The sequence below is a fragment of the Ceratotherium simum genome, chromosome 38 (genome assembly GCF_057802395.1).
Source record: "Ceratotherium simum simum isolate JZ-2026a chromosome 38, ASM5780239v1, whole genome shotgun sequence".
Lineage (NCBI taxonomy): Eukaryota > Metazoa > Chordata > Mammalia > Perissodactyla > Rhinocerotidae > Ceratotherium > Ceratotherium simum.
Window position 1 is genome coordinate 12,652,898 of NC_141937.1, and position 23,161 is coordinate 12,676,058.

Consider the following 23,161-nt stretch of genomic DNA (forward strand, 5'->3'; position numbering starts at 1 on the left):
TGTAGATCCTTAAGGGGCTAATCCATGGGTAAACATCATAAGATGAGTGAACTCCTTGGAATTGATGTACATGAGCAATTTTCTAAGAGTCCGTAGCTCTCATCAGATTCTCAAATGGTCTGCTCTCAATAATTTCCTAAACAAAGTAAGAGAGTAAAAGACCAGAGTGGAGGGCCGGCCCCGTGGCTTGGCGGTTAAGTGTGCGCGCTCCGCTGCTGGCGGCCCGGGTTCGGATCCCAGGCGCGCACGGACGCACCACTTCTCCAGCCATGCTGAGGCCGCGTCCCATATACAGCAGCTAGAAGGCTGTGCAACTACGACATACAACTATCTACTGGGGCTTTGGGGGAAAAAATAAATAAATAAAATTAAAAAAAAAAAGACCAGAGTGGATATGGGAATAAAGTATCTACCCATCCTCACCTTCACTTACCATTACCTTAAAACCTACATAAATCTTAGAGATTTTAATGTCAATAACTATGTGAAGGACAATGAATGACCACTGCTAATTCCGAGTTCTTCCCAACTTTATTTTCTTTTAAGCAGCTCTCCATATTCATGAGGAAAAAAGGCTATGTCAAGCAAAATTCTGCTTTAGATCAGATATTGAGGCAGAAAGGCAGACCGGGAGAGGTGTCAGAGCAGTACAGACAGACAGACAGAGCCAGGATGGGCCTCCAAGACTGGCAGACCCACCCCTCATAGATGCAGAAGCTTGATGACTTTTCCAAGGACAAAGGGACTTCAGTGTAAGACTTGGGGCAAAATCCCATGTGTTCTTCCTCTGAGGCCACCTTATGTCCAGACGGCCTCCGCTGAGAATATGTAAGAGCCTGCAAATGGTGTTTACTGAGGTTAGGGTTTGGCCGGAGAAACTCAGACTCCCTGCTTTTTTCTCCTCCAAAAAGCAAAATTATACTGAGGTCTCCACAACTCTGTATCTCCAATCCAGGAAGCATAGAAAGATGGAGAAATGGAGGGCTGAATGCCACAGAGGGTGAGGATGGAAGATGGAGGAACGCTACGACTTCTCTCCCATGACCATAGCTAAAAGCGTATGGCCCACTCTTCAACCAACACAGAACCTGGGGAACTTGCTGTCCGGCCCCGTCTTGACCTGTCCAGCCATGCCAGAAGGAAAGATGAGATGTCAAGGAGCCTGGCTGGGGATCCAGTCCCACCAGCCAGGCTGCAGGGAGCTGGCTGGCTACTCTGAACTTAACCTTTGTTGCCTTGGAAAGGACAAACACATCCCTCTTACAGTCCCATCTCCGAGAAGATGGGAGCATAATCACAGCCCCCACTCTTTCAAAGGAGAGGCCTGCACCAGAAGTAAATGCAGCACACAAGTCACGAGGTGAAGACCAGGCATGTCCATAAGACGCCTCCGCTCAGTCAGGGTCAAACCTTTGTGTGGCCTCAGCTCTAGGAAGTCTCCAAGTCACTTTCCTGTGAGTCATCGTCCCAGCAGTGCGAGGAATGGGGTGTAATTATCCCTTCAGCACTTGGGCTGCTTCCACACAAGTTAATTCCAGAGCCCGCTTCTACCTGACAGGCCTGATCCCCCAGCCCACCCCACGGTGACTCACACAGAGCTCTCTGCACTGCCTCTTCATGACTTTCTCTTTTTTTCTTTTTCATTTTGTGACTCTGAAGGTGATTTGCAATAACAACTTTTTCTTTTTTCCAGAAAAACAGGGTGAAAAGGGAAAGTCTGGAGGAGAATGAGAAAGCAGGGGACAGAAGAAGGCAGGAAGGAAAAGTGCTGAGGGGCCAAAGGGGAAGGAGGGAAGAAAGAGGCTGGAAGGGAAACCAGCCGTGGGAACAGGAAAGCCACAGTTACCCAGGAGGGAAAGGGAATGGAAGAAAGGGACTAAATGACCTTACTCCTTCCAGCTTCACTGTGAGTCAGGTGGTATGGTCCACACTTCACAGATCAGGAGACAAGAGAGCTGAGGGCGTGGCTCGCCCCAGGTCCCCCAGAGCTAATACAGAGCAGCCTGGCTTCCAGAACAGTCTGGTCCAGTCTCACATACTCTGCTGCCTAAACATATGTGTATTCTAAATTAATACAGAACACACAAGCCTTGTGCCACATCTGCAGCAAACTCGCAGCCTCCCATGGTCCCCACACCCCAACCCCAGCAAAGTCTCACTCAATAGGCAGTCCCAGTGTCTGAGCTCTAAAAGCCTCGCTGGCAAAGGCACAGACCGCTGAGCGCTCATCAGGCATCACCCTGTGGTTGGCAGTTGCTGTGTCTCTGGGCCCTTAGCCCACAGCTCAGCCAATGGCAACAGCCCTCCTCCCACTTTTCAGCTTGTGTCGGTCCAGGGACACACTTGGCCTAGCATAAACCCGTGGAGGACCCCGTCCCACAGTCACGTTGAGGGGCTGGGGTTGGGAGGAAGCTGCTGTGAGAGGAAGTGGAGAGAGAGGTCACCAGCAGCAACATTTCTTCCCAGTGCCTTCTTGTCGACTCCATTATTCGTCCTCCTCCTGCTGGACAAGCTCTCCCTTCCCAACTGGCCGCCATGCAGCTACCTGCTCAGTGGTCACTTCTGAGTGCTCGACGCCACCCCACACTTCAAGCTCGGTGCTTCTGCTCACGGCTGGCCTCCCTACACCCTGTCCTGGGATTTGGTTTTCTTTCCTTCTTTCTTTTTCTCATTTGACACTGTGGGTGACATCTCTAAGCCTGCTGAATAAGTAAGTGACCCTTGGCAACAAAGAGGACAGGGCTCTTGAGTGCTTCATGCTGCAGCGATGTCCCTTCCTGCCATCCCAGCAAAGAGTTGGCATCTTCCCAACACATCAGCCCTGATGATCAAGAACAGACCAAGAAGAGCAGGGCACTAATACCCTGGAGCTAGGAAAATGGAAATTAAAAAAAAAATCCAACTAACTACAAAGAGATCAGATGGCCTCTCAGACTCCAATGAAGACTAAGCACAATCACTTCAAACAAGTCCACCAACTTGCCAAGTCCCCGCCAAAAGGAAGCATGGTGTTAGTAAAGCAGAATAATGTATTTGAGAGCTGGTGGAAAACTCAGCTCAACTTTGATCCTTCTCAGCCTGTGTCCTTGGCACCTCTCTGTGCCCTGAAGTGGCAACTCTCTTCCAAAAGGCAAAAAGTCTGGCAGACCTCCTTGACTGCCAGTCTCCAAGGCTTCACTAAGCATCTTGATATTCACAGCCCACTCCTGCTAAAGATAAGGGCAGATCGAACACATACTATTTTTATTTAGTCATTTGAGGCAACTATTCAGAAAAGGTGATCAATTGACAACACTCTACACGAGAAAAATAAGCTAAAAGGTGGGCAGGCTTTGTCTTCATGCAGATGACAAAGAGCTAAGAGGACTCAATTTCCAAGGCCCTTGATTTCCAATTCTTCTTTATCCCATGGGACAGCTCAGCAGGATTTGACCACTGACACTAACATCAAGAAGACGGGGCAGGCAGCCAAGATGGTTAAGTCATGCACTAGGTGAGCAAAGGGGGAAAGTATTCAAAAACATGTATGTGTATGAGACACATTGGGAAGGGGGATCTTCTAGCCTAATAATCTCTCATATTTGTGCTTCTAGTCATACCTGATCCTCTCAACAGCACAGGGGTGGTGGTATTGTTATTTTTTACCTGCAGGTGAGACACAGAGGCTCAGAAGGGTTGGGTACGTTGCCCCAGGTCACACAGTGGAAAAGCCTGGTGGACCAGGATACAGATTCAAGTTTCCAACCATCAGGTCAAGAGTTCTTTCCATTATACCACTGCCTACAAGAAAAGGCTACCTGGAATTCAATCGTTGTGAAAGATTATTGCCTCTCTACTGCAGAACATCAGACCCTATTTTTCAGGGACAATGGGTTTGCTTTGAGGATGCTCTCTCTCTGTCATTCATATAGGAATTATGTCAGATGACATACATTTAGAAATAGGTGTGTTTAGTTTAAAAAAGATCATGATTATATTAATCTATTGAATAACAGCCATGCAGAAAGACTACTATTTATAAATAAATTATATCTTAATATGACTTTTTAACAAAAACACCTTACAACCAAACAGATCTTGAAATAATGCAGAAGACTCAAAGAAAGGTAAGAAAGATGTATAATTTGAGAATGCCAGAAAACAAATCATGAGTCCAATAATCTTTTTCTTTTCCTTCAGCTTCTTAGATATGCAAACTCTTAAAAGCAATTCATGTGAAAAACTCAAAAGGTTAAGCTAAGTGGGTGAGCAGGCATTAAAAATTAAATGCAAATTATGTCCATGCTGTGTATTAAAACCTAACTAATAGTGTATGTCCCTTTTTTCTACCTTGAAAAGATAAACAGGACAAAAGATATCTTCAACATGATTAAATTGCAAAGAGCACAACACACAGTCATCATGCTGTATATCTCCAGATTCTCGATGCTCCCTGTTCTATCAACACGACACCTACAAACTGTAAAAATAATCGCTGCCAGAGCTACACTAGGCGATTACATAAAATTCTTCTAAAAAGCTGAAAAAATATTCAATCAGGAATAACTAAAGTAAAAACTCGCTTACCTTGTAGAAAACGGGTTTCGCTTTTGTGGATTTTCTTTTATAGCATTAAGCCCAATACAAGTCTGTGCTACACTCCAACAAAATTTTACAAAGCATAAAATTATTTCCAGTCTTCAAATGATTCCTCTCTCTTTCAAATGTATTTTACAGAGTAAATATTGAAAATTTCCCTAGGACTTGCTGATATCTTTATATTTCAAAAGGACAAAACTATTTCAGAGATCCATTTAAAGACCTATGCATCCTTGGAATGAGAAAGGAGAAGTTGACAGTGCCACAGAACAACTAGCATCCAAAAGAAATTCTCTTCTCCTTCGCTGTCAAGAGCGCTTAAAGATTCCTGTCAGGATCCCTTCTGGAAAGAAAGGCTTATATTCTCACCTGCATAACAGTCTTTAGACATTTTAGAGTAAAATCGACTTTCAAGGCAGAGAAAAGGAAACCATGCAAGCATGCTACATTTGGATCAGAATCCACATCCCTGAGAATCAAAGCCTCGTTTACTTACACGCTGTACATGAAAAGGAAAAGTTCAAAGAAGCCTGCTCCCTCCGGGAGAGACGATTACATCTACAGTCAGCTGTTGGGAAATGAGTGAGACCCACGTTCTCTCTCACTCTCATCCCCAGGCAATGAAAAAATCCCCAACTGTTCTTCCAAGTCACACTCACAAGGATGTCCTAGCGCCACCAAGCTCTTCCTCCAAGGCAGCACCAGTGGTTGGGGAAGGCTCACCCCCTTCCTCTGCATTTCCACCCAAGCTGGGAGCCTGCCCGCCCTGGGAAGGCACCAGGTTAGGGTACACGCAGAGACGACAGAACCATGAAGTGCCACCTCTTCAGAGTCAGCTCAGAGAGCCGAAAACAGAACACAAGCAGCATTTCTGCAGGGACTGTTCAACACACCTCAAGTTCCCAGAATGAACCAGAAGCTCAACCCCCTCACCCAAAGAGAAATTGTTTATTCCTTTCAAACTCCAAACTATTACAATAGTGCAAGCTAATTGCTAACAATCCTGAAAAAAAAAATCCCCCACACAGGAGAGGTTGACAGGGCCACACAAAGAGCCGTGACAGTAATAGGCACCCTCGAAGAGAAAGAAGGCAATCAATTATGAACCATTTGCAGAAATTGCGGGGCTGTCAAAAGCCCTACTTACAGCTGTGCTGCATCAAGCCAGGGTGCGTTTCATTTTCAAGGGAAATTATTCCTTATTCCAAAGTCTAGAATATTGTTAGTAAAATACCCCAAACAACCCAGGTTCAATCAGGGTCTAATCTGAAAAGAAGTTAATGACCCCTGGGAAGGCTCAAGGGGCCAGAGCAGGAAGCCCGGGAGGCAGGTCTCCTCTCTGGAGATGACCCCCTCCTGTGGACACCATGGGACAGCACCAGGATGACCCCAACAGATCCATGCCCACACACACTGGGCACGCATTGTAGAATTCCAACATCACCATTTGGAAAACAGAAAAGGATTGCTTTTAGACATAACCTGATGTTTCTAGGAGGCTAACAATAATAATAACACAGAACAAAAAACTTTTTTTGTCTTAGATTGAAAACTTTCTTTTCACTAATATCCATCACAACTAATACTTTTTGTGTGTGTATGTGAGGAAGACTAGCCCTGAGCTAACATCCATTGCCAAGCCTCTTCTTTTTGCTGAGGAAGACTGGTCCTGGGCTAACATCCGTGCCCATCTTCCTCTCCTTTATATGGGATGCTGCTACAGCATGGCTTGACAAGAGGTGCGTTGGTCGGCGCTTGGGATCTGAACCTGCGAACCTCGGGCTGCTGAAGTGGAGCGCACGAACTTAACCACTACACCACCGGGCCAGCCCCACAACTGCTACTTTTGATGGTCACTGATTCTTCTCTCCCAAGGAACAGAGAACATGTGAACTGAGTAACCGCTAGGCGTTTCACTAGAATTTCTTAAAAATGTACTGAAATCCACTATTATAGGTAGTTGGATATCTTCAAATTTGAAAAAAGTGAGATAATAACTACTTTAGACTTGAGAGGAATTTAACAGCAAATGCCCAACATGCTAATATACTGTTTCAGTATTTTTTTCCTTCTGTGTTCTTTGGTATTTGCACATTTACCTTCTTCTTTAACCATTTTAGCAATGAAAATTCAAGTTCAGATAGCTCCAATTTCAAGCTGAAATGCAGCTTTCACTCCTTTTCTACATTTCCTTTTTATTTTGTAACGGTTTTTGCTGGGGAAGATTCATCCTGAGCTAACATCTGTTGCCAATCTTCTTCTTTTCTCTTTTTTTTTTCCTCCCCAAAGCCCCAGTGCACGGTTGTATAACCTAGTTGTAAGTCCTTCTAGTTCTTCTATGTGAGCCGCTGCCATAGCATGGCAACTGACAGATGAGTGGTGTGGTTCTGTGACTGGGAACCAAACCCAGGCCCCCGAAGCGGTGAGAGCACCAAGCTTTAACTGCTAGGCCATCAGGGCTGGCTCTCCTTTTCTAAATTTCTAACTGATGCTCCAAGGTTCATTTTGTAAATGCTTTGTTTAGTTATAATAGGCATTGTTAAATAATAGAATTGGAAATGCCCGTAAGGTGGTAACTTCTTGCATATTTATTTTATTGAATCTTAAAATAAAATTTGGAAAAGAATTTAATTTCCTTCTTAAGAACTTTAATGTGGGACTCAAATAGACTCTAACAGAAAGGAAACCATCATTCCTAATGGCATTACGTGACTTCCCCAAGCTGCCACACTGCACGGTGCCCCATGGGCACACTTACCTTAAATAGACAGCCCAGCTTCTTGAGTGTTTCAGAAGTATTGGCTTTTTTAAAAAATTTAAGACAAAGCAATCAAAACATATCTATTTAATTCTCTATGGTCTATTGCTTCAAAAAAAAATGATGACTATTAGCTACAATACTGGGTTCTCAAAAGTAAATAACCTGCCAAAGATAGAACAGAGTAAGACTAAAAATGCTGATGATTTCAGTTTAGTAAAAGAAATTGTGTCCTGGGGGCATAACCAGACTAGTGAAGGCAGTTGAGTATTTGCTTTGTATGAGGAAGAGAAGAGAAGAGAAGGGAGATTTTGGAGGAGGTGGATAGGGAATGGCAGGAGAGAGCAGGGGGTAAGAAAAGGAAAGGAGAGGAGAGGAGAAGGCTAGTGCCCGGGGCCACTGGAATCCACTCTAAAGCTGGCAGGGCTCTAACCTGATCCACCCTTCTCACATTGAATGTCACTTGTCACCAAAAGGTATGCCACATGGCCACTCACCAAGGGCCGGGCTCCTGGTAGTATCGTCTAAACCCAACAGGGGAATGGTCCTGCTGTAAGTTTTATTTAAATACCTGTCATAGCTTACATTTCCTCCATTCTTATTTTGTATTTAAGACAAAAGCAAGAAATATAAAACAGTCATAACTTCAAAATCAATTAAAACTGGACTGTGTATTAAAACAGATCACGTCAATCAGGCCATTTCTGAAAGGATAGCTGACTATGAACAGTTAAAAATGAGGGAAAGGAATGGAACATAACAAGCGTTGGCAAGGATGTGGAGAAACTGGAGCCCTCGTACATTGCTAGTGGGAATGTAAAATGGTGCGGCGCTGTGGAACACAGTTGGGCTGCACCTCAAAAGGCTAAACATAGAATTACCATACATATGACCAAGCAATTCCACTCCTTGGTGCATTCTCTAAAGAACTGAAAACAGGGATTCAAACAGATATTTGTATGCCAGTGTTCACTGCAGTATTACTCACAATTACTAAATGGTGGAAAGCACCCAAATGTCCCTCAACAGCTGAATGAAGAAACAAAATGCAGTATATCCATATAATGGAGTATTATTTGGCCATAAAAAGGAGTGAAGTTCTGACACTTGCTACAATGTGGATGAACCTTGAAAACATCATGCTAAGTGAAATAAGCCAGAAACAAAAAGGACAAAGATTGTACAGATCACACTCACGTGAGGTACCTAGAACAGGCAAATGAGATAGAAAGTATAATAGAGGGTATCAGGGGCCTGGGGGGCTGAGGTGAACAGGGAGTTATTGTCTAATGAGTGCAGAGCTTCTGTTTGGCATGATGAAAAAGTTCTGGAAATGGATAGTGGTAACGGTTGCACAATATTGTGAATGTATTTAACACCACTGCAGCGTGCACTTAAAAATGGTTAAAATGGCAAATTTTATGTTTTATAGATTTTACCACATCAAAATGACAACATTCCAAAAATAATTTATCTTCGGCCAAAAAAAAAAAAATGTAGAAAATGAATGGAATAGTAATTTAATGTGACTTTGAGAATACCCAAGCTTAGATTTTCCTCGTCAAAACCGTCCTGACGTAGGAATGGCCACGTTTGCATTGCTCTTTGGTGGCATACCAGAAGTCGTGGAGGAGGTCTGGGTGGAGTCAATGGTTCCTCTTAGTACTTCACTTCAAATGAATAAGGAAACTATTTTCTTTAAGGAAAAAAAAATCTTTGCTTCAACTGCTGGACCTAGGGATAGAATAACTCCATTTGTTTTTCCCCGCCTCAGGTGAAGGTGGGAATTAATGCTTGTCTGCTGGGCCCTCGTTTGAGGTCTGGGACAGCATCTTACCCTGAATGTCTGCTCCATTCTCTCCTTGTGGGAGACCTGATCCAGCGTGCCATCGGTCTGACTCCTTTTCAGGCCAGTTGTGATGTCAGGGACGTTGCTGAAATCTACATGAGAAGTGAAAAAAACGTGCATAAAAGTGAGTTTGGCCATTTGCAAAGAATAATTATGACTGGTTTAAAGGCTCACATGAAGAAAAAGAGGAGAGAAAACAACAACAACCTAGAAGTACACTGTGGTTCTTATGACCCTGAAGTTACAACATGCATATAGCTGCTCTTCTGAACAGATGTTCTCACTGATTGAAGAAACAATATCTTCTGACTGTTTTGGTCAAAGGAGACCAATGACCATTCAAAACGATGACTTAAATGCCCTGTCACTTTTCCTGATGCTGTGCAAATTATACTTCGCTAAGCTCTGACCTTAAATACTTTATTCAGACCAAGAATCAAAGAGCAGTGACCATTGTTGGTACCTCTCTATTTTTGGCTAAGTGAGGGCAAAATCACCAGGCATATTTTGGAAAACCAATGATGTGATATCACAGATTCTTATTACAACCCACAACTTGCTCATTTGCAAGCATGATTCTTCTTTTTCTGACATCAACCACAATTTCATCCTAAACTGAAAGTGCCCAGAGACACAGCAAACCTTTGCTAACTTCAGAGTAAGGGTTCAGAAATAATATTAACCATAGGAAGAGCACGTAGTTTGCCAGCCTATGATGATACACACGTGCCATCCTCACCAATTCTTTCCAGTGGTTCTCAAACTAACAAATTCAAGAAAGATGGAAAAACTAGCCTCTATCAAAATATAACATAGGTTTCCCTTCTAATTATTATATTTGGTGGACTGTCCCTTCAACTAGGTGAACCAGATGGCTTCTGATCCCAGTCAGCTACAACAAGAAGTCACGATCTCCTACCTGTCTGAGTTGATCTAGGCCAAAAAGGCACGAATAGATATTGACAAAGAAACCATCCAGCATGATGAGGGCAAGGACAATGGTCTGTAGGAGACCCTTAGAAGCTCTGGGAGCCCTAGACAGTTGATAAAACTAATGCATAGGAATGCCAGACCATGATCCATGCTGACATCACCAATTACTACACAGGCACTTGCTTCTAAGACAAGAGAAGACCTAAAGAAAACATCTGCATGGTCTACAGTATTCTAAAGCTCCAATTTCCTCTTCCAACACCCTAACTCCAACCAGAAAAGGACCAGATAGTCCAAGTCACACTTCATTGTTGTTGGGTGTAGAGTAAGTTAGCCCGGATAAGGCAGTGCTGATCACAAAAGCACGAGCCATCCCTGGGAAAAATTTGGGTAGCAATGACAGGTGGGGATACTTGGGCTCACCTCTCCCAGGCCCCCAACACCACACCACAGAGGCAGTCCATTCACCAGCAGGCTGACTGTATGGGAAGCAAGATTAGACCCTAAACCAAAAGTGATCTACCACTGTTCTTCCATCACTGCCTCCTTAGGCTACTGTGTGCACCTCTGTTTAACGGAGACCAACTGACAGAATTCACAAAAGAAAAGAGCCTCCTGTATTCAGCATAAATGCACCTTTCCATCCATCCATTCAACATGCACTGGCTATTTTCCAGGTGTTGTGCTAGGTGCTGGGGATACAAAGATGAATGAGATGCAGTTGCTACTCTCAAGGTGACCTTCTAGTCTGGGGGGAGGTGACTGGTGAGGGAGGAGGAGACAGAGACCCGAGTACAACACAATGTCACAGATGATGTGAGGGAAGTCCACACAGGGTTGAGTGGGCATACTCAGGAAGGAAGTTAATTGTCCTTGGGGCCCTAAATGACTTCATAGCAAAGGAGACACTTGAGCAAAGTCTTTAAATCTGAGGGGTATGTGTTTGTTTTTAAAGCTGAAGACCAAGCAGGGTGGGGAGAAGGGATTCCATGACCAGAAGGCAGCTAAGTACAGGCAAATTGTAGGAAGAGGTCAGCAGATCTGGGAACTTGTTGAGCGTGGCTGCAGCTGAGAGAGTGGGGCAGGGCGGAGAGAGGGCCCTGGGATGGAGGAATTGATAGAAGCAAGACCTTGGGAAAAACATAGGTCAGAGAGTCACAGCCACACTGTGGGTACAAGGTGTAGGGACCCAGACGAATACAGGATAGTCACAGCAAAGATGTGAAGTGAATACCGAGTCTCCACAGGTAGACCTGCGGGTCTCCTCTTTGCTACCTACTTCGTAGAAGGACATACAGAAAAGAAAGGTATCAAGGCAGATGCCTGGCTTTTACACCTGAAGTGGCTGGGCAGATGGGGAACAGGACAGGGTGGGAGTGGGAATCACAAGCTTAGCTTTGGCAATGCTGAGCTTGAGACACGTGGGCCATCTGATGGCAGGCGCACAAGAGTCAAGTCATCCAGGAAAACTCTGCACACGGATGTGGATTTGGAGTCATCAGAGTACACCTGGCAGTGAAGCCACGGAGATGGATGGCGCCCCCAGGGAGAATGCACAGAAGGAGACAGGAAGAGTACCTAGGAGAGAACCAATCTTAGCAAAATGCCAATCACAGGGCGCAGGAGAGGAGAGGCCCTCAAAGGAGGTACCTCTCTTTATAGAGAAGTAATAGTCAGAGAAGTATAAGGAAATCAAGAAAGAGCAATGTCACAGAAGCCATATAATATTAAAGTACATTACCTAGGTAACAGAATCAAATTTTCATGATTGCTGCCTTTACCTTGTAAATGAAGAGCTTTGGTATCTCCAAAGAGTTGTATCAGGTACAGGAAATATGACACACAACTGATGCATTTATTCATGATGAAGACTTCTACAGCACCTGCTCTACGTCAGGGATGTACTATGTTCTGCAGATGCAAGGATGAAGGCGGCCTCGCATCCCCTGAAGATGTCAGAGACGGCACGGGCATGAGGAGCTCTGGAGCCGGGAGGAGGCAGATGGATGCGAGTGAAAATAACATGGCTGATGTCAAAAGCAGGTGCCAAGTGAATTCTGAGTCATCCATTCAATATATTCACAAAACTTTGGAACTTAAATGCTGAAAACTCCCAAAACCACTTTTTACCTCTAACAAAGGCAAAAGGTTTACCTGGTAACATAACATTTGATATCCTTCCTATCAAAACCCTGCCTGTCCCAGGATAAAAGGCTTTGCTATGAATCAGTGAGGCTCCCCTATCAACTTCAGTACCCTTCCCCTCAGGGAGCCTTTGGTGTAGCTTGGATCCTGTCTGAGGCATGAGCTTGGACAGGATGGATCACAGGAACCAACTCCCATTAAGGCTGGCCCCGGGCATCCAAGAGGAGGAGGCAGCTCTGGGCAGTTCCTGAGCCCTGCCAAGACAGGAAATCTCGGGGCTGTTCCACCACCCAAATGTCACAGAGGCAGAATGGTATCTGAGCATCAACATAGTCTCTGCAGTGACTTCTTTCTTTTCCAACCCCACCAGCAATGTGCCAACGCTGTTCTGGAGATGACAAAGCACAGGGGACGCTGAGTGTGACAGGGTCCACGGCTGCAGACCTCGCTCCAGGAGCCTCAAACCTCACCAGGACCTGTATCCCCGTAAAAAGTATGCCCTTAGCATTCTTTCTAGAAGAGAAATGAGAACAAACTAGGTTCTGGCAGAATAGCAGACTGGCTAAAAAAGAATTGTAGACCAGTAAAATTCGAATGCATATTTACAAAGCTGTTTCAAACAGGCCTTACACTGACATCCTGTCCGGGGTGCCAGAAGCCTATGTATAGCCCCATTTAGCCTCTGCCCACGTCCTGAGCATCAGCTGCTTAAGTGAGTAAATATATCTTTCCCTTCCCAACCCAAAATCTGCTTTCCACCTTGGGAGAGCCTCCTCGTATGGACATATTCACTATGACACATGTTAGGACATTTTATCCCTATCAGATAACGATAAGCATGTGCCTCCTGCCCACCTCGTGCTCAGCATGCTACAGTACAGATGTTCAGACTCACTCCAGAAGAGTCTTTGGCCAATATGATTGTAAATAATGAAAAATAACAGAATTACAAATTCAAGTCAAGACATCTATTTATATCCGGTGAACATACCCTTCTGTCTGTCTCATCTTGTTCCTTGTGGAAATTAACTATTTGAGGTGAGATCTTAGAATTTGAAACATCTAACATCTAACATGGCCAACAAGACCTTCTTCTACTCAGCAGTTGCAGGAGCAGAGCTGCATCGACCCAAGTCCTAGTCTCGGGTCCTCCATTTGGACCTATCATTCAATTTATTTATTCCCTCGTCAGATGGGTGCTGAGCACTGAGCACCCACTGGGTACCAGGTACCATGTCAGGTGCCATACTTGAAACCAGGCTCAGACATCTTTCTCCTTTAACCAAAACACATGTTTTGGAGAGTGACGACACACCTGGCAGGCTATCCCGGAAGATGACTGCCTCCTGCTGTCCCGCACGCCCTACAGTTCCTTACAGAAAACTAGGGAAACGTCAGGCTTCACATATCAGACACCTAGTAACTCAGTGTCTTCCTGTTTTGTGCATCAGTGCAGAGCCCACTAGTGCCACTGTCAGCCAAGCCGCTGGCAACCCCAAATCCTTTAGAATTAAAGGGCAAAACCTGTGTTCAAGTAACAACCTGGGTATCAACTTAAAAATAGAAACATCAGGAAATGCTCAAGTGAAGGCTGCCTCGCCCACAGAGCTGGTAATGTGAATTCAAAGCATATATTTACATCACTTCCAAAACCCATCTAGCGTAGTTAACATGCAGGAGTGTGGGCTTTGCCATGTAGTCCCCCATGGTGTTAAGAAGCACCAGCACATCCAGGTGCTAACTCTGATATGCAAAAGGGGGATTCTTTGAAAATGGGTGGCATTAGGAAGGCTGGGGGAGGTCTTGGGCGTGTGGTAGTGTCCCTGCTGGTTTCCCACCTACTACTTACTCCTCTGGAGCTCTCACTCTGCTCACAGGCAGCTATGATGTTTGGCTCATCTAGCTGATGCCATCCCATAATCCCAGTCTTGCTGGCTGCCTGCTCCTTGCTCAACCAGGTAGCAAAGGAAGAGGCAACAAGTTCTTCCCAGTCCCCGGACACCCACCCAGCTGGCTGCCAGCAGAGCCTGGAGACACTAGGCAGCTTCTGGTTGTAAGGAGGGTAGGCGAGGTACTCTGCCTGTGTGGCAGCCAGGAGCCGGCCTCCAGAGGACAGACAGCTGGTTCCTAGAAAAGAATGATCCAGAACTTTCTACCCAAAAGTCTGAGAATGCCTCCTGCATTGTCAGAAAAAGAAACTATAAGAGGAATTGGGTTAACATCTCAAGATGATAGCAATCCCTGAGGCCAAAAACAAGAAAGTGAAGCCAGGTACCTGAAGGTTACTGTAAATATTCCATAAGAACATGGTTACCCTCCAACCTTGTTCCCAACACACACAGAGACAAAAAGAAGTTAATAACCTCAGTCCCCGCTAGATGTATTTGTTGAGGCCAAATGCTTGCTTCATAGCCTACACATAATTACTGCTTGCAAATTGGTTGTATTCTTGCCTAACCAAAGGGGTGACTCAAGGGTCAGAAGGATTTATGAGCTCATTTTGCAGAGGAAAAAGAATGCCTTTAAGGAAGTTACCACCACCAGATAACCAGCTCCCAGCTGCTATTGACACAAAGAAGTCTGGTTGCCCAAGGTCTTATCTGAAGTGAAAGAAAGATGGACTTCCCCTTTGTTTTCCTGAAATGCCTCCTCCCAAGCCCCTCAGCCCTATAAAGACCCTCTGCTTCCTTCTTTTGTTAAGTCAGATCTGAAAGAACCTACTCTCCCGCCTTCTCATTTTGGACAATTCAAATAAACCTTTCTGTGTCTCCAAGCACCACTGTTTCCGTGATTGGCTTACTGTGCATCTGGCACAGACCTGAGATTAAGAGGTTTGGTATCAAGAGGAGAACATTTGTTTTCCCCATTAGGTACAATAAGACTTTGTTTAGAAAATAATGATGGTAGTCATAGCATCAGAAAAGGCCCTGCTTCAATCTGAGGGCTGAGGATTCATGTGAAGTACACTGAAAAGACAGGCAATGAGAATGGAAATTATTTTTAAACTATGCTTTTCATGCTTCAAAGCACACATTGTAGGACACTCATTCTCAATACTATCAGATCCAAAGCCCCTTTTTGGATAATATGTACTTTTACTATGCTGAAATAAAATTCATTCTTAATATCATCTATCTCCATACATAATTTCACAAAAAGCAATACAATGCCCTAATAATAATGCAAGGAGAAAAATAAATGGAAAGTAATTTGTAATTTAAAAAAATGTGTTTCAACATGTAAATGCTTGGGAGCAACCTCTCTAGAAGCCATGATGAAGCTGTCCAATGCTTACACCACAGACAATCATGGTAAATGTCTCTACTTTGTCACAGACTGATGCCAGTGTGTCTTGGTGGAGATTCAAATGCATTATGGGGTACTGCCATCACTAACATGATTTTCTAAAAGGGCAAAAAATCTTGACAAAGTTCTGAACAAACAAAGGACAAAATTCCCTTGATTTACTGGGTTGCTGCATTGCTAGAAAATTCAAAGTACCCTATAGCTGTGGGGAAAAAATAATTTGTGTTTATTTGTAAAATGGAGCTAGTTCTTGGCTCAGACCATTACACACGTTTTTCACCTACATGAATGTTCAGTAGAACAATTCTTCAGTGTGAGATATTAACCTGAGCATGCAGGACACCCAGCAACCATGTCCCCAACCACTGAATGCCACAGTCCCCCAATTCATTATGAAAACCAAAAACGGACCCATAAACTAACCAAATGTCATGGGTGGGCAGTGCCCTCTATATTGAGAACCACCTCTGCCTCTCTCTGTGGCCAGAATCTCAACTTTACCTCTGGGAGATCAGTGACATCAGAGGATGCAAAAAGCACCAAAAAGCACCCAGCCCAGAGCAGGTGCAAAGTGAATATTATCTCCCTCACTTCCAGAAGAAAGATGAAATATGCTCACAAGAGCAATTAAAAATACAGCATTCAGATAAATAAGGTAGCATATTTAATTGGGACTCTCAAGTCAGGTTCAGAAATGTTTTAGTTGATTAAATCATTAACCCTGAGACCCCTCTAAGGTGAAAACTATAGAAAGATAATCTTCTATTAAAGAGACTGAAAAAAAATCTAAAAAGTAATATCAGAGAAGTTACAAGTAATAATAAATGGTTTAATTAAGTTTTCAACTACATAATCCCCTGTGGCATTAGACAACTTTGACATTTAATTACAGTCATGCATCGCTTAATGATGTGGATACTTCTGAGAAATGCATTGTTGTAAGAACGTCATAGAGTGTATTTACACAAACCTAGATGGTATAGCCTACTACACACCCAGGCTATATGGTACTAACCTTATGGGACCACCGTTGTATATGTGGTCTATCATTGATCAAAACACCGTTAAGCAGTGCATGACTGTAGTTTTATATCTACTTACATTCAGATAACATAGTTTGTGTGAATTATGTTCTCAATCTACTTGATTTACTCAATTTCTCTCTTCAATTTCTCAGAATTTCCACTACACAATTCCATAAATGAACAGCTGGTAGAGAATCAACAAATTTCAGATCTAAAAAGAAACTTAGAAATTATCCAATTCAATTCCTTCATCTTATGTATCTTTTGTTTTCTAAAAACAAGTGTGAATGTAATTTTAAGAAAAGTTAAAGATTTTGGTAAATCGAAGCTGCCAGTGGAAGGATACAGCATTTTGTAAATATGAAATTATGATTTTTTTTCAGTTCTCCAAGCTTTACCCACTATTATAAAATTCTGCATTAATGTTCATGACACATCATAACTAATCATGGTGCCGAGAGCACATTGAACATTGAGTTCATTTGCACAGAAGAGCTTAAAATCTCTCAACTTTTAAATTTAAATTTGCAAACTTTGTATAGCATTGATTATTTATAATTAACTCAGATTTCCCTAAATTTTACTCATGGCTTTACTTAAAAATGCAATGGTTTGTAACATCTTTCATGAATGACACTTGCTGTGCACTGTCAACCAGGAATTACTCACCATCGATCAATGAAACAGAATGAACATAAAACCATTTAAATGAAATAATAGATGGATATTCAGTGAGAGAAAAAAATAACTTCGAATTGACCACATTCACACACTAGTTAAGTCCTAAATTACACCATTAATGGAGAGATCACCATTAATATGTGCTTCTGTATAGATAAAAATTAATCTACTTTTCTGAAGATATCTGGGACTCTACATTTCTTTATTGTTATTATTCTTGTGTCAAGGAAATTCAAGGCAGCAGTTTGAATGTCACTGTTAAGCTTGCAGAGAAGTAAGTTCTATCATAGCGTAAATACTACGTCAGAAAAATGTAAATTTCATACATCTTCCAAGTCCACTTAACCTGAGGTCCCATTCCATTTGGTGATGTTCTTGACAATGCAAGATCTCTGGTGATAAAGAGAGAGAAGTAAATACTGGTAGTAAATGTTTCTTAATAGCAGGCTGCCATGATTTGATTCAATTATCTTGTGATCAATATCCTCGGTGTCTGAAAGATTACTTGGAGGAACAGGAATATGGCAGGTTTTTCAGGGTAGGAATGTGCTGCAGGCAACCTCCATGCTGATTACAACATAATGGAGGAAACAACCTTCTTAGAAGAGGGGAGAAGGGAATTTAGTCACAGCCACATTCTGATTCTCCAGGATGGCTATGGCTATGACAGAGGCGTGTGCTCAAGTACACAGAAAGAAGGCAAAGGGCCTCCCACTGGACTTTATCTGGGTCCCTCATGAATAATACAAGGTCAACAATAAAAGAGATCTTCCACCAAGGTTTGGGTTCCACCAGAAACTGATACCCACCAGAGCTAGGAGGACCACCCAGATGCCACACTTCATTACCTTCAGGGGTTTATAACAGACACCACTTCATTTCAGAGACTTAAACAACTTTAATAAAGTAGAATTTAAGTTGAAAACCCTTATGAACTACTTAATTGGAATTCTATTTAAAGACCCTGAGAAGAAACCTAAAAAAAAAGTACACACAAAATTCTATTAGGGGATGTACTATGGGAAAAAGAACACCTGAGTAACCCCTTCTTTCAGGAAGTGCTATTGTTCTGTGGGATTAAAAGAGGGTAAAATAGAATATTATTCAGCTATAAAGAGGAATGAAGTCCTCCTGATTCATGCTACACATGGATGAACCTAGAAAACATGCTAAATGAAAGAAGGCAGGCACAGTAGGTTTACTGTACAATTCCATTTATATGGAATATCCAGATTAGGCATATCCACAGAAATAGAAAGTAGATTAGTGGTTGTCAAGGGATAGGGGTGGGGAAAGAATGAGGAGGGCCTGATGATGGGTACAGGGTTTCTTTTACAGGTGATGAAAATGTTCTAGAATTAGATAGTGGTGATGGTTACACAACTTTGTAAATATCCTAAAAGCACTGAATTGTACGCTTAAAGGTGAATTTTACAGTATGTGATTTTCACTTAGTTTTTAAAAAAGAAAGTAAGACTGTCAGTGCCAATTTTATAGGAGAGAAATTAGAGTCACACGAACTCTGTGGTCACATTAGTGCAACGTTAACGAAAAGCGGTGTGAATTACCGAAAAAGGCACAAGAACAAGGATAGTGAAATTATTACTACACAACTGACCCTTTCCCTGAACTGAGAAAGCCCTAAAAGATCACAAGGCAGCCAGTTCCTAATTGCCACCCCCAGCCCGCAGATGAGAAGAGAAGGGCCGTCATCAATTCAGTTACATCTACACTGGTTTTCCTGCAGGGCACATGACCAAGTTTTACTCTACGTATGTTAATAGGGAAATCTTTAAAAGGGAAAAAAGTGGTTAAAATCCAGACATTTTCCTCTACGTGGAGGGAAAGACAAGACAACATAGTTCTCTTCTATCTACCATTGACCATAACCTTGTCCAAGTTACTAGCAACTTAATGCATCTCTTTACCTTGATTTCCCCAGCTGTGGAAGTAAAAGGCTAATAACACATCTCTGCTCCGTCAGAGTGATGTAAGAGATAATGAATGCTTTTAAGATTCTTTGTGATCTTTATATTTGAGACAGCCTGCTATTACTACGAAGGCTTAACAAACACCTTCTCTACGGCAGTCAAGACCTGATTCTACTTAAAGAGGTTGAGGGCCGGCCCCGTGGCTTAGAGGTTAAGTGCGCGCGCTCCGCTACTGGCGGCCGGGGTTCGGATCCCGGGCGCGCACCAACACACCGCTTCTCCGGCCATGCTGAGGCCGCGTCCCACATACAGCAACTAGAAGGATGTGCAGCTATGATATACAACTATCTACTGGGGCTTTGGGGGAAAAAAAGGAGGAGGATTGGCAATAGATGTTAGCTCAGAGCCGGTCTTCCTCAGCAAAAAGAGGAGGATTGGCATGGATGTTAGCTCAGGGCTGATCTTCCTCACAAAAAAAAAAAAAAAAAAGAGGTTGAGATTTCTCGCCAAACCAAAATGGAATGCTGCATCCATTGCTTTGCTTTTTTCACGTCACAAACTTTTGTAAGAAACGCACATTCCTACAGTCATTTAAATCGGGGCTTTAAATAACTGAATTTTAGAGAAGGAAAACTGTTAAACTGTTTTGTCCAATCCTTCATTTTAAGAGTTGAGGAAGGGCCGGCTCCGTGGCTTAGCGGTTAAGTGCGTGCGCTCTGATGCTGGTGGCCCGGGTTCGGATCCCGGGCGCGCCCCAAGGCACCACTTCTCCGTCCAGCGCGAGGCCGAGTCCCACGTACAGCAACTAGAAGGATGTGAACCTATGACATACAACTATCTGCTGGGGCTTTGGGGGGAAAAAAATGAATAAATAAAATCTTTAAGAGTTGAGGAAACAGGCGTTAGAGTCATCTGCCCAAGGTCAAGCCTAGGGCTCAGAGCTAGAACCCAGATTCCCTTACCCCCGATCCATAGTCTTTTATAAATGTTACCACCCCAATTTAAACTTAAAACACATCTCACTACCAGCATTGATCTACACTAGTGATACACAAGCCACCATTCCTTTTTAGTTGTGGTTTTGGTTTACCTGCCAAAATAAGCCTATGTCATGGGCACCAGTCAGCCCATTAAAGTTGCAGAGCAGCGCGGACGTGGGACATGCGCTGGGCTCCGTGTCCGCCCAGGATATGCAGTCAGACTCTTTGGAGCTGGGGCATACAGTTCTCAGCCAAGCAGAGTCATGGGCCGTCCCAGAGTCCTCTACACATGTGTGCAAGAGAGCAGAGGCTTCAGCTCTGAGAAAGTCTCAGCACAATTCCTTTGCAATTGGATTTACAAAGAAAAAATCTGGGAAGCTTCAAGATGTGCTCCGAGGAATCATTTTATTCCCAGAACCCACTCTCAGGAATACCGCCTTTCCTTCACATTAAGAGACTCCTATGAACCTTCTTGTCACATAACAGATATTTGAGTGAAACACCTGCTGTTCACCAAGAATTGTGCTAGCTGCTGTGTCTTCAACATCTTTGTAGTCCTCAAAGCCCCTGTTTTTCAAGGAATTTTCACTCTAGCAGGTAAATGATGACAGGCACACAGAGTGATGCTGCAAGGCATAAATCTTAACTTCCAGATCAGGTGTACAGACAAAATGCATTCAGAGTTCAAAAGAGGAAGAGCCCATGATCCCTCCAAGGTGACACGCAGGCAGCCCCCTACTTCTTACAGGATACAATCCTAAAAGTATGAAAACTGAGGTTATAGGTTCTGCGAAGACTTCTATTTCCAGGGATCTAAACAAATTATAAAATTTCTATTTACACGTCACCTTTTAAACACACCTGATACATACCTCAATCTTCTCCTCTTCCTGCGCCAGTGAATACACAGTGAACTACTGAAGATCAGGGAACGTCCACCTGGGGCTACAGGCTCGCTGGCCAGGGCACACCTGATGACTGGCATTTGGGGGACATAGGTATTAAGCTTACAAAACCTAGGCTTCTATCAACATTTCCAGCCCCCTTTTTTCCCTCAATCACTTTTATAAAATACTAATGACTAGGGGCCGGCCCCGTGGCTTGGCGGTTGAGTGCGCGCGCTCCGCTGCTGGAGGCCCGGGTTCGGATCCCAGGCGCGCACCAACGCACCGCTTGTCCGGCCATGCTGAGGCCGCGTCCCACATACGGCAACTAGAGGGATGTGCAAGTATGACGTACAGCTATCTGCTGGGGCTTTGGGGAGAAAAAGGGGGAATAAAACAAAAAGGAGGAGAATTGGCAATAGATGTTAGCTCAGAGCCGGTCTTCCTCAGCAAAAAGAGGAGGATTGGCATGGATGTTAGCTCAGGGCTGATCTTCCTCAGAAAAAAAATTAAAAAATAAAATAAAATACTAATGACCAAATTCAATAAACATTCAAATAATTTGCTAATATTACTATGCAAAGATGCCTAAATTTCACAGAAGCGTGACATGGTTGTTCATAAACTGAAAAATAAAAGTCAAAATAGATTCACAAATGGCAATTTAAGAGTAAACAATTAGTGTTGGAAAGGTAAATGTAGAAAAGTTGGGAATAGCACATCCTTCTGTTTAAGAGCTTCTGAGTGCTTCACTGGAGATTCCAGCTTCCATAGGAAGCCCGTTGGGAGACTTTTGGGTGGAAGGGGCATCCGGCTGCTCTATAGACTGTTTCATACGTTCCAGCATCTGCCCACCTTCCAGAGGCAGCTGGTCAGGGCTCCTCGCAGAAGACACAAAATAATTTTGCCAACAATTTCACATGCCTCTTTCCAAATAAGTTTTCCCAGAGCTACTAACAAGCAACAAAACTGGATAATCTGAACTTTGTCACGTTTTCCCATAACACGTTAAAGATGTTAATGGCCAAAAAGCAAAAAAGGATTAAAAAAGGATTTATAGGAGAATGGACAATTTATAAATAGACACTCAGAGCTGAGTACTGTAGGAACAGAAATAAATTTATAAGATGCAACAAATCATAACTGGATTGTTTGAAATGAAAGGAACTGATTTGCTGGCACTTGTATGTCAAACTTTATTGAGTGTTTTCTCCTATAAATAAACATGTTTTTGCCTTACACTCTGAGGGACAATCTTTAAAGTAGGCAAGTTGTCACTCAAATCTCCTCCCTTTCCCTTTATGTTATTAACTTTGATGAATTTTGTGGGATTTTATGGATGGGCTTTCATTATAAGCCATTTCTAAACCATTTTGGAAACAGGTAGAATATTCAATATAAACATAGAGGCTTAACACAAGGTGTTCCAAGATGAACTCCTGGTCTTCCCCCAGAGCTGCTGCACAGACAGCTTCCCCATCTTAGCTGATGACAACACCATCCTTCCAGTTGCTCAAGCCAAACCTAGGAGTCATCCCCGCCTCCTCTCCTTCCCCACACCCCATCTCTGAGCAAGTTCTGTTGGTTCTACCCCCACTGCTACCACGGAGAGCAAAGCCGCCATTGCCTCCTGCCTGGATTACTGCAAAATCTCTGTCCCATCCTTGGCCTCCTAGTCTATTCTCGACAGTCAGTGATCCTTTTAAAACACTAGTCAGATCACGTGACTTCTATGCTCAAATACATGGGATGGTCCTTGTTTTCCTCAGAGGAAACGTGAGCCCCGATATTGGCCTATAAAGCCCTCCCTGATCCTGCCTCACATGTCCTCCGGGGCCTCACCTCCCAGTGCTCCCCGGTTCCCTTGCTTTTCTTTAGGCACACTGGACCACTTGCTAATCCTTAAACGTGCCACTTACATCTCCATCTCAGGGCACATGCAACTGTTCCTCCATCTGGAAAGCCTTGCTTCCAGCTGTCCCCATGGCTCTGTCCCTCACTTCCTTCAAGGCTTTGTTCCAATTCCTCCCTCCTACTGACAACCACTGGCTACCCTATTTACAGCTGCAGCCGCCCCGTCTCTCCTCCTGA

The 23,161-nt window shown here is 43.5% G+C and overlaps 1 protein-coding gene across 6 annotated transcripts in view; it reads right to left on the reverse strand.

Annotated features, from left to right (window-relative positions):
- TIAM2 (TIAM Rac1 associated GEF 2) overlaps positions 1-23,161 on the reverse strand; it is a 220,996-nt gene that overhangs the window by 33,740 nt on the left and 164,095 nt on the right. For 5 of the 6 annotated variants that reach the window (XM_087425108.1, XM_087425107.1, XM_087425109.1 and 2 more), the window contains one exon: positions 9,174-9,277. In XM_087425108.1, the coding sequence (XP_087281234.1) occupies positions 9,174-9,277 (104 nt within the window). Of the gene's footprint in view, positions 1-9,173; positions 9,278-11,899; positions 12,068-23,161 lie in introns of those variants that run through there. The other variant, XM_087425111.1, reaches the window with a different exon arrangement.